Source organism: Lepidochelys kempii, chromosome 6, assembly GCF_965140285.1.
Source record: "Lepidochelys kempii isolate rLepKem1 chromosome 6, rLepKem1.hap1, whole genome shotgun sequence".
Classification (NCBI taxonomy): domain Eukaryota; kingdom Metazoa; phylum Chordata; order Testudines; family Cheloniidae; genus Lepidochelys; species Lepidochelys kempii.
Window position 1 is genome coordinate 105,751,233 of NC_136385.1, and position 14,342 is coordinate 105,765,574.

Sequence of the window (14,342 nt, forward strand, 5' to 3'; positions counted from 1 at the left end):
AATTTCACGTTTATTAATTTTCATTTCTCTAACATAATAACTTGTTTGTATATTTCAAGATCAAACATAAAGACTGGAAATCATAACATAGAATACCCATTAACAGAATAACTCAGTAATTTACCTCTTCTGCCACTAGAGGTCAGAAAATATACCATCAGCATGAATATAGAAGAAAAAATATTGATAGATCTTCTGAAACAAGAGTAAAATGGTATGAAGGTAAAATTTAGGTAAGAAAAATATATAAATAAGCATCTGTAGTATAAGTGATCTTGGAACCCTTTGTATCCTAACACTAAAGAGAAAACCTATACAACTATATGTGACTATTTTAAAATATAAAGCAGGTGTTGAGCTGAGTGCAGATAGCCTGTGAAGGTACAATCTGGGAACAGACAGGGCCAACCTCAAGACACTACAGCCAAAACATGTGGTTATGTAAAATGCGGTGTAAGTTACAGATAGGCTGTAAGTGATGGATCCAGCAAACATTTACTATTGCAGTGATGTTTACTGTCATGAGTGGTTCCACTGGGTTAGATTCATCCTATACTGTCAAAAATACTGACACAGGGACATTGGGGAAACACAAGCCATTTCCCCTATTTGGGAACTTCCAGAACTTGACTCGGGCCCCGGCACAGGGCTGACCTAAACTGAACTTTGATTCAGTGTCACCCAGGGGCCACTTCAAGGATGCAGAATTGCTGGGGCACAGTTCTACTCCGATCATGCCTCCTCCCACTCCTGATCTTCCACTTCCTTCCTCTGGCCCAATTCTGCTATGCCTCTGTCCTGCCCTAGAATGGTCAATACAGAGGTGTCAATGCTCTTCACCAGGGAGACCTTTCACCTTCCCTGTGATCCCTTTTCACCCACGTGGGTGGCACAAAGGGGCCACAGGGCAACGATTTATCAGACTCATTAACAGCAATGGGGCCACTCAGGGTAGTAAACACTACATTTGTTAATAGGTATCTGCTAGACTGAGCCTCAGGTTGGTGAGATAATAGATGTAAGTGGTAAAGGAGTATAACTTGGACTGATTTGGCAATCAGTGAGCATGCAAAACAAATGTAATTTACACGGTGAGGATGTGGACGGGAGGGGTGCAGCAGGCATAGGTTAGTAATCTCAACATCTTTTCTGATTCTCACTTTCCAGAAAATGTTTTGCTGTTTTCAGCGTTACAAAGGATTTTCTCTTTTCACCTCTGCTGATGGTTCTGCCTGAACTCAAATTCCTTTTCTTTTCTTTGGTTTGAGTTTGGATTTAAAAACAATCTGCAGTGATGGTGATTTAAAATCGATTAAAGGTCTCAGTTGTGAAGCAGAATATACAACATTACAAGGGAAAAGGTGGCCTCTAAAGCCATCTCTACGCTGGTTAGGTCAATACGTTTCTTTATTTAATAGTGGTGGTAAATTACTCATAGTTAACGCATACAGCACTTTAGTAACTATTGTTTCATAGGGTTCATGATTTTGCCCATAAAGAGTATGTTATTATTGCTAGATATTATTATCATGAAGGGCCTGTTGAACCTAATGGTAGCAGGCACAGCCATTGGCACTATTTCCATAGCAGAGGCTGCCGAAGCTTCAGTGCCATTCTCATCCACATTCACCGTGGCCTGATGGATAGCCTACAAGGAAATCAACAAACATTACCATTCCAGGTGTGGACCATAAGCAGGTTTCTGAATATGAGCTTGATTGTTTTTAAACCAAAAGTGCTGAGAGAAATAACTGCTAAAGAATGAGCAACAGAGCAACAGGTGTGAGTGAACACCACAAACCAAAAGGGCTACTGCAAACTCAGGGAGAAAAATCTGTGATCTGCATGAATCAAAATCACCTCATCCTTAAAAGAAGACATTCTCAGAGTCACTATTTCATACTACTATCGCAAGCACTGGCCCCGATTCTCCTCTCGCTTACACCAATGTAAATCAGGAGCAACTTCACTGAAGTCAGTGGGGTTACACTAGTGTAAAACTAATGTGAGAGCAGAATTACACCCAGTTGTCTTTGGCAAATTTATATAGTGGAGTAATAGTTCATAGGTGAGGACAATCAAGAGTGGACATAAAATAGATCTGAGGGGTACAGATTGCTTTCCTTGCATATGTCTTGTATGTTAAGAGCATCCGAAGTTGGATAGATAGAATGGGTTTGGGGCAGAAAAGGGCACAAGCTTGTCCTTACTGCACTGAGAGACATTTACAGACCTGGATTCATCAGATTACATCTGTTCATTTGTAGGGGGGTTGAGGGTTTCTGTATCGTTTTTTAACAGGAGTTAACTAATGGAATGTACCCTGCAGGTAATGGTTTGCAAGGGGTGGGCACTGAAGCCAACAGGAGCTAAGGGTGCTTCTCAAACTGGGAGACATTTTTGAACCAAAACTTTTTTCAGTGAAAAATGCAGATTTGGAGACACTGAAATAATTTGCAAAGGCATGTCAATTTTGCCCAATTGTGTGCGTTTAAAAAGATTTTATAAACAAACAAAAATCAAAATGTTTTGATTTTTTTCAATTCAAAATGGCTTTTTTGTTTCAAAATTCCCTTTAATTTTTTTTTTAATTAAAATGCTGTAAAGGGAAACAAAAGGTTTCATATCTGGTTGAGGGAAATGTTTCGGTCAAACCAGAACAATTATTTCTGACTCCTTGCTTTGTCAAAAATGGTGCTGTCAGTTTGACCTGAAACGATGTTTTCCCCCTGATTTTTCAGAATTGCCAGTAAACCAAAGAACCTGGTTTTTGTCCAGCTGTTCATAGCACCTTACAGAATTGAACCCACTGTCTTTAATAACAGGAGGGGCAAAGGCAGCTATGCACAGGCAGCAGCAGCAACGGAAGCTCTGAAAACCAGCCCTTTGCACCCCCTTTCATACCCAGGGGAAGATGTCTGTGGGGTCTTCTCTGGGAAGTGGGGGAGGGGAGAGAGAGGTTTGTGGTCAGTAAAGTGGCTCTGCTGGGCCAAAATGTTGTAGATGCTGAAACTTGCTGGGATACAGCAGCACAAGCAACCCGGGTCACTTGGGCTGAATATTCCATCCCTCAGTCCCTGCTTTTCACATAGAGCAAAGCCCTTTCATGTGGGTTTCCCCTAGGAGCCACTTGTAAAGAAATGTTTTTAAATATCCGGTACCGTGGATCCTTTAAACAGAATGAAACCGAACTTACCTCTGAGATCCTGTGCCGGGGCAGCCCAGTAATTCCAGACAGGTCAGCTTCATTAGCAAATAGATTTCTGATGCCCATTCTATACAGAATTTGTTTTAAATCAAATTTGCCATCAACAGAGAATCTTGGAAGATATAAATTGACTGAGCTGTCCAAAGAGAAATGCGAGAAAATGGTAAAACATTTCAACCAGACATCACAGTGGTGATTACTGAGAAATTTGTTTGCGTTGTTTCCACAAGCCCATAGAGAAGATTTGACTGAAGACCCATGACAAATTTCTTCTGGTGAGGAACGGGAGGTTTCTGATAAGTGATATTGGAAGCCTGGACTGGGAGGAAGGATGGCTCATAGTTAAGGTGCTACCCTGGAACGTAGTAGACCTGGATTCTATTCCCTGTCACTTGAATCTTGTGCCTTAGCTCCCACGCTGTTAATCAGGTATAATAGCACTGCTCTACGTCACAGGGGTCTTGTGAGGATAAATACATTGAGGTCTGTAAGGTGCTCAGATACTATGGTAATGAGACCTATAAGGAGCTAATGCAGAGAGAGAGACAGTTTCAGGAAAGCTCTAAGTAATATTGCTAAGTACAACGAGACTGAGGTTGTGCTCCTGAATTCAACAAGTGCAGAGCATCTGGATTATCCCTTCACCCTGCTTGTTTTCCCTCCCCATCTTCTAGGAGATTCCTTATCTGCCCCACCAATAACCTGATTCAGTGACACCCACTGAAGTCAATGGGAAGATTCTCATTGACTTCAAAGGACTATGGGTCAACCCTCAGGACAACTCATCTCAATGTCCATAATCAGGAGAACTGACCAGCAGGCTTTAAAAACAGAATAAACTTCAGAGCCTGCTGGACCATCTTCCAAGCTTCTATTAGGTTGCTGGTGTCCCTTAAGATACCTAAGGTTGTACTGTATTCCCATTTTTCGGGAAATTTTCCTCTTTAAGGCTCTTTAGCCAAGATTTTCAAAAGTGCCTAGTGATTTTTTGCCTGGTTTTCAGAAAGTGCTGAGCATTCACCCTCTGAAAATCAATCCATTTTAAGGTGTCTCAAGCTGGACACCCCAAAAGCGAGGCACCCAAATTAATGAGTCCCTTTTGAAAATGTTGGCCTTATCTTAACAATTAAATTACACCTTTGGGGGGAAAACAAACAAAACAGATTCCAAAGAGAGCAGAAAAGTGTGGGGTGCCTAATTTATTTAGGATAAAAGCTAACAACAAAGCATATCTGTCTAGTTCATGAATCATATTGTTGGCTCTATGTAAGATTTAGTCAGTTTAAAGGAAAATGAATACTTCAGTGCTTTCTGTAAAACTAGTCAATGCTCAGCATTTCTGGTGCATTTTTTTTCACTGTCCCACTGTCTCTAGTTTTTCTGGAGTTAGTTCTAGCATCTACAGTGAGACACACTAGCCATTTGATAGCATGTGAGAACATGTCTTAGATTAGATGCTAGGATTGTTCCTGGCTAATAATGCTAGTGGAGGTGCAATAGACTCTTTCCTGATTGCTGATCTCTTCCCTTTGCCTGTTTTTTTCGCAGAAGGTGCTGACTGCTGCCCTATTAATGACGCAACTGTCATTGGGCCATTTCTATCCTCCCATTATAAAGAATAAGCCATTCCCCATCTACTGCTAATGTGAGGGGAAAGAAGAATGCAGCACACACACACAGTCTCAGGAAGAGAGGAGTAGACACTGGGACACACAACAAATTACCCACATGTTAAACAGGGCCCTTGCTATATATAAAGGTAACACTCCATGCTTCTACACCTTCCATCCAACAATCTCAACTAGGGTGACCAGATAGCAAGTGTGAAAAATTGGGATGGGGGCAGGGAGGTAATAGTGGCCAATATAATACAAAGCCTCTAATATCAGGATGTCCGGTCACTCTAATCTCAACAGTAATGAACACTTCTCACAATACGCCTGTGAGTGGTATCAATTCATTTTGTGGGTGGGGAAACTGAGACACAAAGAGGTCAAGTGACTTGACCAAGATCACACAGGAACTTGGTGACTGACCTAGGAATAGAATCCTGAGCTCCTGAATCTCTAGTCCTGAAATTTAACCATAGGGCCACCCCTTCTTCCCTGAATGTAACCTACTGAAATGGCCTGAAGTACACTGCTCCCAGCTGCATGCAATTCTACGTCATCTCCATATATTTATTCAGACCAGATACATTGAACTGGACAGTGCAAAAGTTTTTCACTGAAACCAGGCATAACTCAGCTGGGTTTGTGAAAGTCAAATGACCTCCCCTTGGATACTCTCTTCACTACCGAAGTGGGGTGTGGGGCATCAGGCTGCAGATTGACGTGAAGGTGACAAAAAGAGAACAGGACCCAAGGAGTTCCAACTGTATTACTGCTGAACAGAAAAACAGGTAGGTAGCCTGCTCCCCTGAAGGCCCTTAAGTGGGTTTGATTTAGGGAGTGAATGGATTTACTACACCCTCCCAAAGATGTAAAATGGACCAACCAACTGCTCTGAAGACTATGTGGGGAGAGAGGAGGTATTTACTGGTCATCGGTTTGCATGATTGCCAAACAGCAGTGAATTTCAGTGAGTGAGCATTTCCATACAATGCCAGCTCATTGGGGTCTCTAATAATGAGGTCTTTCTATACTACAAACCATAGAACCCCACTGCTGCTTGATAGGTAGATTATTTCAGTTTTGGAAAAAGTAAGACATTTTGCTTAGTTCCTTGTCTGCTGAAACAAAGGCAGATCCTCTTTGTACAATTGATGTTTATTTGACAGGGATAACACCACTGATATTTTGGTTAAGCTGTTTCATTGCCCAGTACTGATTTTAGGAACAAACATGAGCATTGGGGCTGAAATTAGCGGTGTGGGGGGTGCTGCCGCACCCCCTGGCTTGAAGTAGTAAAATAACAACCTAAATATATGGTTTCTGCCCTTAGCATCCCGACTATAAAAATTGTTCCAGCACCACTGGTCACGAGGATCCTCCTGCTGGTAGAGCTAGATTAAATTTTTACATTTTTGAAGTTTCAATGAAAAACAAGTTCACATTTTTCAACAAAAGTTTTTGTGAAAAAGTGTTGCCACATTTCAAAAAGCTCTGCCAGCTAGTCAACGTAAAGAACTGTAAACTGTGTATTTAATTTAATTCAGTTTTTTGTCTTAAAGCTGGGGTTTGGTAATCTAAGGCAGTGTTGTCAAGCATTCAGCCTGCTTGGTGCATTTATGTGGCACATTCTTACTCTCCAGAATGAAAGGCTCTGAGTCCGCCAACAGGCACATGCTTAATTTTATGCACATTAGCAGTCCCTCTGTAGACATGCAAGAAGCCAAGCACGTTTTCAGCACTGGACCTAAATTTCAGTGAACCTAAATGTGCCCCTTTAAAAGTGAGTTAAAATTCTAGCTCTCATGGTTGCAAAGATAATGTGACATGAACGTAATAAATGAAATGCCATCTTCTTGGGTCTGCCAGCAGCCTGAAACAATGGCTTTGAGATGCATGAACTCTTCCCCCCCTCTGCCCTCCACACACACTCCTTTAGTCTCACTGGGGTGATAATTCTGAAGACAAAGTTAGCATTAACTTTTTCATTGATAATCATCTTAGCAGGTGGGATTGGGGAACGCATAGGAGAGAGAATCCAGGGGGGCTGGAAATGAAAGCTGCCACAGGGAGGGAAATGCAGAAAGGGAAAAAATGAGATAAAGGGAGAACAACAGACTACAGAGAAAGGCATATAGGGAAGCAAAAGAAACAAAATGCAGAAATGGCAGTGGTCCTAAAGGGAAGCAGATTTTCCACACTGAGTGATACAGAATGTGACAATAGGATATTGAACAAATAACATATCTTGGGCTTGGTCTACACTACAGACTTACGTCAGTATAACTACATCGCTCAGGGGTATGGAAAATCCACACGCCTGAGCGACACAGTTATACCGATCTAACTCCTGGTGTAGACAGTGCTATGCCGACAGGAGGGCTTCTCTCATCAACATAGCTACCGCCTCTCAGGGAGGTGGAGTACCTACACTGACGGGGAAAGTTACACTACACTGCAGTGGTGCAGCTGCATCAGTGCAGTGCTATATGTGTAGACAAGCCCTTGTAAATAACTAAAAAATTTAACTACATAAAGGCCATATTCTAGCCTTCATCTTTGTGCATTAACATCACTGAGGGTAGCACATTAGTCCTAATTCTATACCATAGCCCAGGGATCATAGTTAAAAATACAGTCATCCTTCTCCAAGAATTTGTCCGACGCCCTTGATCTAAAGGGACTGCCTGCCACCAGAGTAGAGAGCTGAAAGATTTTACCTTTCTGAAAGTAATTTTCTCCATTTAGACAGACTTTCACATGACAAGCCATTCTCCAACTTCCTCATTTGTCCTTCATCAGGCAGAATAAAATATGCTTTAGTGCTTTCTTCTTTATAATCCATTTGCACCACAGTGCTAGACAGCTGGTCATCATAGGTGTGTTTGTATATGCCCAATCGGAACATCATAGGGACTTTAACAACTGTGTTTCCATCCACAAAGAAGTCATCATCTCTAGTGTACTTTGGATTGAAAGTTTTATTCCACGTGGCTTATGATTCAAAGAAAGAGAGAGTTACTGGATGTTCTGGGAACAAGAAACCATCCTTAGTTGGCATTAACTGCAGTAGCTGCATTTGCCTTCAGAGCTACACCAATTCATACCAACTGAGGATCTGTCCCTAAATGCATAAATTAGAGTAACTCAACTGTAATATGCACATGGGTGGTTTGGGTTGGGAGTGGTTTAAACAAACCCAGAAGCTGCTTTGTAGTAAAAGGATGGTACTTTCATCTTAGATAGACATCATATACCCCAATGCCTGTCCTCATGCCAGAAGGAATTGCCAGACTATTCTCAGGGAGGAGACTTAATACATTCCCCAGTGTCCTAACATGAGATATGAGTTGATCCTGCATGTCTGGCAGCAATTTTCAAGTGACTCCAAGCAGCATGAAAACTGAAGTAAACATCTCCTGCCACCACGTTGGCTGGGTAGCAGACCAACATTTTAAAACCCCCCGAAAACCTAATTTCGGTGGGAAAAGCCATAAGTAGACTGTGCCCTGCTCCCATCTCTAAGAAACATCCTCACAACCTCCCTTCACCTTAATCTGGCTTAGGTGTGGGACTAGGTAGAGGAGTTTTCAGCCCAACTGATCCCTTTCTTCCACTTGGCTGAAGTCCATAAAAGAGCTCTTGTTCAAGGGGATGGACTTCAGCCAAGTAGAAGAAAGGGATCAGTTGGGCTGAAAACTCCTCTACCTAGTCCCACACCTAAACCAGATTGAAGTGAGGGTGTTTCTTAGAGATGGGAGCAGGGCACAATCTATTTATGGCTTTTCCCATCCAAATTAGGTTTTGGGGGATGTTTAAAATGTTGGTCTGCTACCCAGCCAATGGGTGGCAGGAGATGTTTACTCCAGCTTTCATGCTGCTTGGTGAAAACCCTCTTGCAAAATTTACTGGGTAAGCAGAAAACATGAGATTTTCAAAAGCTAATAGCTTGGTCAAAACAAAACCAATCTTTTCTGAAGCGCTCAAAGTGGTTTCAGAGAAGTGTCTTCTTCTCAGTGAGAAGAACTTCCAAGCCAAAATCCAACTATTCACCCTCATTCACTGCAGCCATAGAGCTGTTAACTAACAACTAGAAAAATAACAAAACATTGCAATGATATAAATTGTTCCCTGTCCTCCCAACCCTGTGTACTAAAAAACAGTTGATCTATTAATCAGTTTTGCTTAGACTTTCCAAACTGATGTATTTTTCAGAAAGTACTGAATTATGGAAAACAGAGCATTAGAATGCATTGATATGCTTCCACTGTAATGCTATATGTTCCCACTAGATAATGCTTAATATCTATAGCTTTCTTTTCAAGTATATTGCATATGTACACACGCACATATATATACACACATATATATATAAGTGCCAAAAATACACCCGTTTCTTGTAAGAATTTAGAGGCAAGATACCTTGAGTTCTAGTCCCACCTCAGACACTGCCCTTAATGATACTAAAATAGTGTGTGTTAATGCCTAGATATATGATGATGGGAGCCTTAAAAATACCTCAAAGACATTAGCTCAAAATAAATCTTGTTTAACTGAATTACTGAAGTGACTAATCTCGTCAAACTGGAGCTGGTCCCAAGTGGAGCTGGTTAAAAATTGGTATCTCTGTTCTGCAGGAAATTCTGATATGTTTTCTTGCCAAATCAAGACAATGCCAAAATGTCATGAAGAACAGAGATACTGTAAGTCGGAGTTGTTGACAATTTTCCATCTAATTATTTTTTATGAAAAATCAGGGTTTTGACTAGAACCTTTTTAAAATATCTGCTTTCTGGGGAAACTTTTGTGGAAAAACTGAATCCCTGAACACCAAAATATTTTGGTATTTGATATTTCAATGAAAATTTGGAAAAGTTATTGAGATTTCTGCAGAAACCAATCCCTATTTTCTGACCCGCTCTAACTCTAAGTTACACTTTGCTTCTTAATCAAAGTACCTGGGCAGAAAGATTACCCTGCTGGGTAAAATTGGTCTAATTGTCTAAACCCGGGACTGAGAACAAAGTCCTCTGGAATTCTAATCCCTACTCCAACCCTGAGTCACTCTGAGGCCTGGTACAAATCATTTAATCTCAACCCTTTGTTTCCTCAGCTATAAAACTGGTGTAATAATAGTTATATAGTACTTAAGGGTGTCATTATTATTAATTAATGCTTGTATGGGGCTTTCAAGATATAAAGTGGAAAGCATTATTCTTTTAAACAGGAGAAAATTGCTACATTGTGACTGTAAATTTCTCCATAAACAGTGTAGCCACAAACATGATGTATGTAATTTTAGAGTAAGTCTGTCTGTTAAAAGAAGTCTCTAATTTTTGTACTGTCAGCTCAGAGCCCCTGGACGCTTCTTTAACACGGCAGAAGTATTGCCTTGCTATGTTTTAGGGAAATTCCATAATGAGTCACAACATTTTTTCATAAGTCACAGCCCCAAATCCTGATATGCTCAGGCAGCTATTACTTGTTGCTTACTCGGACAAAATTCCTACTGGTTTCATACACAGCTTTGGTTAAAAACTGAGTAAGGATGTCATAATTTGGCAGATAGATTGCATACTGGGAACACTCATTAATTCTTCCCTCCTTCTCCATCCAAACCCAGATATGCCTGTGCTTCCCTTCCTCTTAGCAGGGCACTTTTCAAGGAGGTCTTGCCTCTGCAATTCTTTACAATGCTCCAGGGACAAAAGGAAACCCAGAGCTTGCCTTTTCCAGTGGGTTGGACAATAATTCCTCACTGAACTATGGGGGCAAGTAAAATGACACGGGTTTTTTGGATGGGGGAGGGAGGGAGGGAAGAACATGCTCACTATCTAAGCCCCAAGGCAAACAAGAAGAGTAGCAAATCATCCAGTGAAACCCTCAGTACAATGCAAGATAGAATGCTACCAAACCTCCATCCTCAGACAACAACTCAATGTAAGCTACAATGCACAATGGAAAAGGGAGAGGAGTCATCAGGACTGCTGGGGTGGCCAATAATCACATGGTACAGAGGATGGGATAGCCATTAAATGTTAGGTCAGACTTTATAAAAGCTTCTAAAATTTCAGATTCTTCTCCAAACCAAACCAAGCCTCCGAACCATTCCACATTTTAGCCCATTTTAATTCTCCATGTGGAAGCAATAGGAGCAATAGTGTGGATTTTAAGTGGAATTCTTCGCAATTTCTTTAAAAGCAAAAAGCAAAATGCAGTTTGTCTCAGGGCATAATTATCCACTCCTAGCAAACATTTTAAAGAGAGAGGGATTTAAAGTGGAAGACAGGATCTACGCACGCAAACTATTGGGGGTGCTGGGAGGTCATTTCAGATATGGAAATGAACATTGTGGCTAGGGGCATCTCTAATTTTAAATAAATATCCATTTTAGAACATGTGTGACAGCTGTACCTTCATATGTGTGATGTAGAAGGTTTTAGTTCCTATATTATTTTTAGTGAATATTTTCCTCTTATTATTATAATGTATGATATTGTACGAAACTTATGACTAAACCCTTCACATATATGTAACTTTTACTTTCATAGCTGTTTGAGTTTCGGGGTGGGCAGAATCCACACATTTTTTGTGCCTATTGTTAAGTCTGGCAGGAAAGCCTGATACCTGCTGACTAAAAGCCTGTGTTGAAAATGCTATTTTGGAGATGAGTCAAGATCTTGAAACTAGAGAGATAGAAACTAACCTTCCTTGATGGAGTGGGGAAGAGGGTGTGGAAGGACAAAGAAACATAGACTCATAGGGTTAAAAGGGCCCATAGGGGTCATCTAATCTAACCCCCTGCCAAGATGCAGGATTTGTTGTGTCTAAACCATCCAAGACAGATGGCTATCCAGCCTCCTTTTGAAAATCTCCAGTGAAGAAGCTTGCAGACCCTCCTGAGGCAGTCTGTTCCATTGTCCTGCTGTTCTTACAGTTAGGAAGTTTTTCCTGAGATTTAACCTAAATCTGCTAAACGGTACTTTGAACCCATTGCCTCTTGTCCTGCCCTCTGTGGCAAGACAAAACAACTTTATTCCATTTTTTATGGCAGCCTTTCAAGTGAATCAATTGAACTAGATTCCAACTAGTTTTGCCACTCTACAGCTAATCCTTCAAAGATTTACACAAATGCATAGATGTACTTGAAAAACAAAGGGAAAATGTTTTTTGGAGAAGGAGTGGGTCAACATTTGAAAAGCTTTGACCAGCTCAATAGCTGGTTACAAACCAAGGGAAAACATTTCCAGAAACTTCATTAACATTTTTCATTTTTAAAAAATTAATTTCAAAATTTAGAAGTCAGGACAACTTGTGTGAGTAAAGAGACTCACATGTGCAAACACTGGCACAACTGGGGGCCCTGGTCAGATTTCAGAATGTGATAAAAGGTGTAATCAGTTACCGTAGTTACAAAGAGATGGGCTTTGAGGAGAAGCAGAAGTTCTGTTATATACCTGCCTCTGTACTGTTTGCTGTTGCTGGGACAGAATAAATAATTTTCCACTCAATAAGTTGTTTAGGTATCTTACAGCATTTTGCAAACTGCACTCTAAACCTGCTTAGCAGAAAATTTCATAGCATTTGTCTAGGGTGCCAATTCAGGAAAGCACTTAAGCAATGAGTCTTACTGACTTCAGTGCACCCTATGTATATGATTAAGTATTTTGTTGAATAGGGATGCTCTCGTGAATCTGGGCCTGTGTGAATGTATATTTTACGTACCCTTTCATCAGAAAAACATTTTAAATTTTTTACTAATTTTTTTATCAGCTCTGGCTTTGATCAGAAAATGGGGAAAATATCACCAAAATTTTGTCCAAAACCCAGTAATTTTCAATCAGAAAATTATTTTCAATGAAAATGTTGACCAGTTCTATTCATAATTAACACTGTGAATAAAAAGGCCAATTGTGAGGCAGGTTGTGATTCCTCCTCCAAAAATAGTACTGCAAAGGAAGTAGTGAAGCCTAGAGTTGGCACAAGGATAGCCAAATGACCTGAGGTGGGATGTCCTATGATTTTGTCTTACCCTTAAGATAAATATAACTAACGAGAAGAATTTCAGTAACTGGATCCAGATTATTGAGTAGGTTGACAATTTTCCCATGTGTTTTGTTCTCTATGTAATTATTGATCTTCTGCTGAACTAATCTGACATTCTTGAAGTTTTCTGGGAAAGCTTCTCCACTGTAAAAGTTTTTTAGATTATTTAAAAATTTCTGTTGCAGTTTCAGCTGGTCTTTCACAAACAGGACATTCCCCATATCCAGCTGGAGGTTAGCATTCTGGCGGTTTAGTGTTTGCATGAGCTGACGGAAACCTTCATGCATCTCCCTTTGCTGAATCTCATTTGGTTTAAAGTGCAGCACGCTAAGAATCTGTTGCAGTGTCTCTGATTTAGCACCCAAGGTCAGCATTGCAAAGGCAGTGGAGATGCTCGTGGGAGAGAAGATCACATTCCTGTTGTTTCTCTGAAAAGAAGCCTCCTTATAAAAAGAAAATGCAAACTGACAGATGCTTCTCCCTACTTTATGACCCAGCATATTTTCATTTACTGGATCTACTTGGTTTCTCTTTCTACTGTGGTAATTTTCAGGACTGTTGTTGTAGCTAGAATTCTGTTCGCAAGGTTTATCAGCATGAATCCCGGCAATCAAAAAACACAGGTAAAAGATTGACTTCATTTTTCTAAGATTCTGTAAGAAAGAAAACATATTTGGTCTACAAATCTTAATAATTTTCAACATATGCTCACCAACAGGAAGGAATTGTTTAAGAACCTGAACATACTATGGAGGAGGCATGGAAGCAGTGACCACAGGTTACTTGAATTCAGTACAGTGAAGAAAGGGTTCCGAGTACTAGCAATATTATATTTCAAGGAAACAAATTTTGGGATGTTATTGAATGAATTGTGAAAGAAGACATGTTAAAATCCATGAATGAGGAAGAAGACTGAAGTATCTTAAAAGACACCATAATTAAGGTGCAATAGACTAGAATTCATTTGAAATCAGTCATTCCCCATTTGTTTGCATTTTTCAGTGAGGGACTGAGGGTTAAAAGAAATTTGGTGTGCAAGAGAAAGGGGGAGGGAGCCAAATAATAATTCAGTTAAGTTTTGCAGGCAAAGATAAGGCAGAAAGAAAGCAGTATTAATGTTAGCAAAAGGGGAACAAAGAACAACTGTGTTCAATCTCAAGTGTGTTGAGGAGAAATACATACACCAGAGAGAAAATAACTCCATTAATGGATGAGGAATGGGTGAAAAATTATTATGGTTCCACAATGTGTGAACAAGTTTTTAAAAAAATCTGTAATAGGAGAAAAAAAATTGCTCTAGGCAGTTAATACCTATTAAAACCCTATATACTGTAGCAATTGGTAAAACACAAATAGGTAAGGGAATACACAGAAAATGTGTATATATATACATAGCAACAAGTCCAGGTGATGTGCATACCAAAATGTTAGGGGAATTGTTAATGAATGTACCAAACCAATCACAATTATTTTGGAAA

The 14,342-nt window shown here is 40.2% G+C and overlaps 1 protein-coding gene across 1 annotated transcript; it reads right to left on the reverse strand.

Annotated features, from left to right (window-relative positions):
- Window positions 1-1,371: 1,371 nt before the first annotated feature.
- LOC140913906 (alpha-1-antitrypsin) lies at window positions 1,372-13,505 on the reverse strand. Its single transcript, XM_073350714.2, has 4 exons — window positions 12,851-13,505; window positions 7,539-7,812; window positions 3,197-3,344; window positions 1,372-1,648 (listed from the first exon to the last, which is right to left on the reverse strand). Exons 1-4 carry the CDS (start codon window positions 13,503-13,505, stop codon window positions 1,463-1,465), a joined length of 1,263 nt encoding a protein of 420 aa, XP_073206815.1. The 3' UTR covers window positions 1,372-1,462.
- Between the last annotated feature and the right edge of the window lie 837 nt (window positions 13,506-14,342).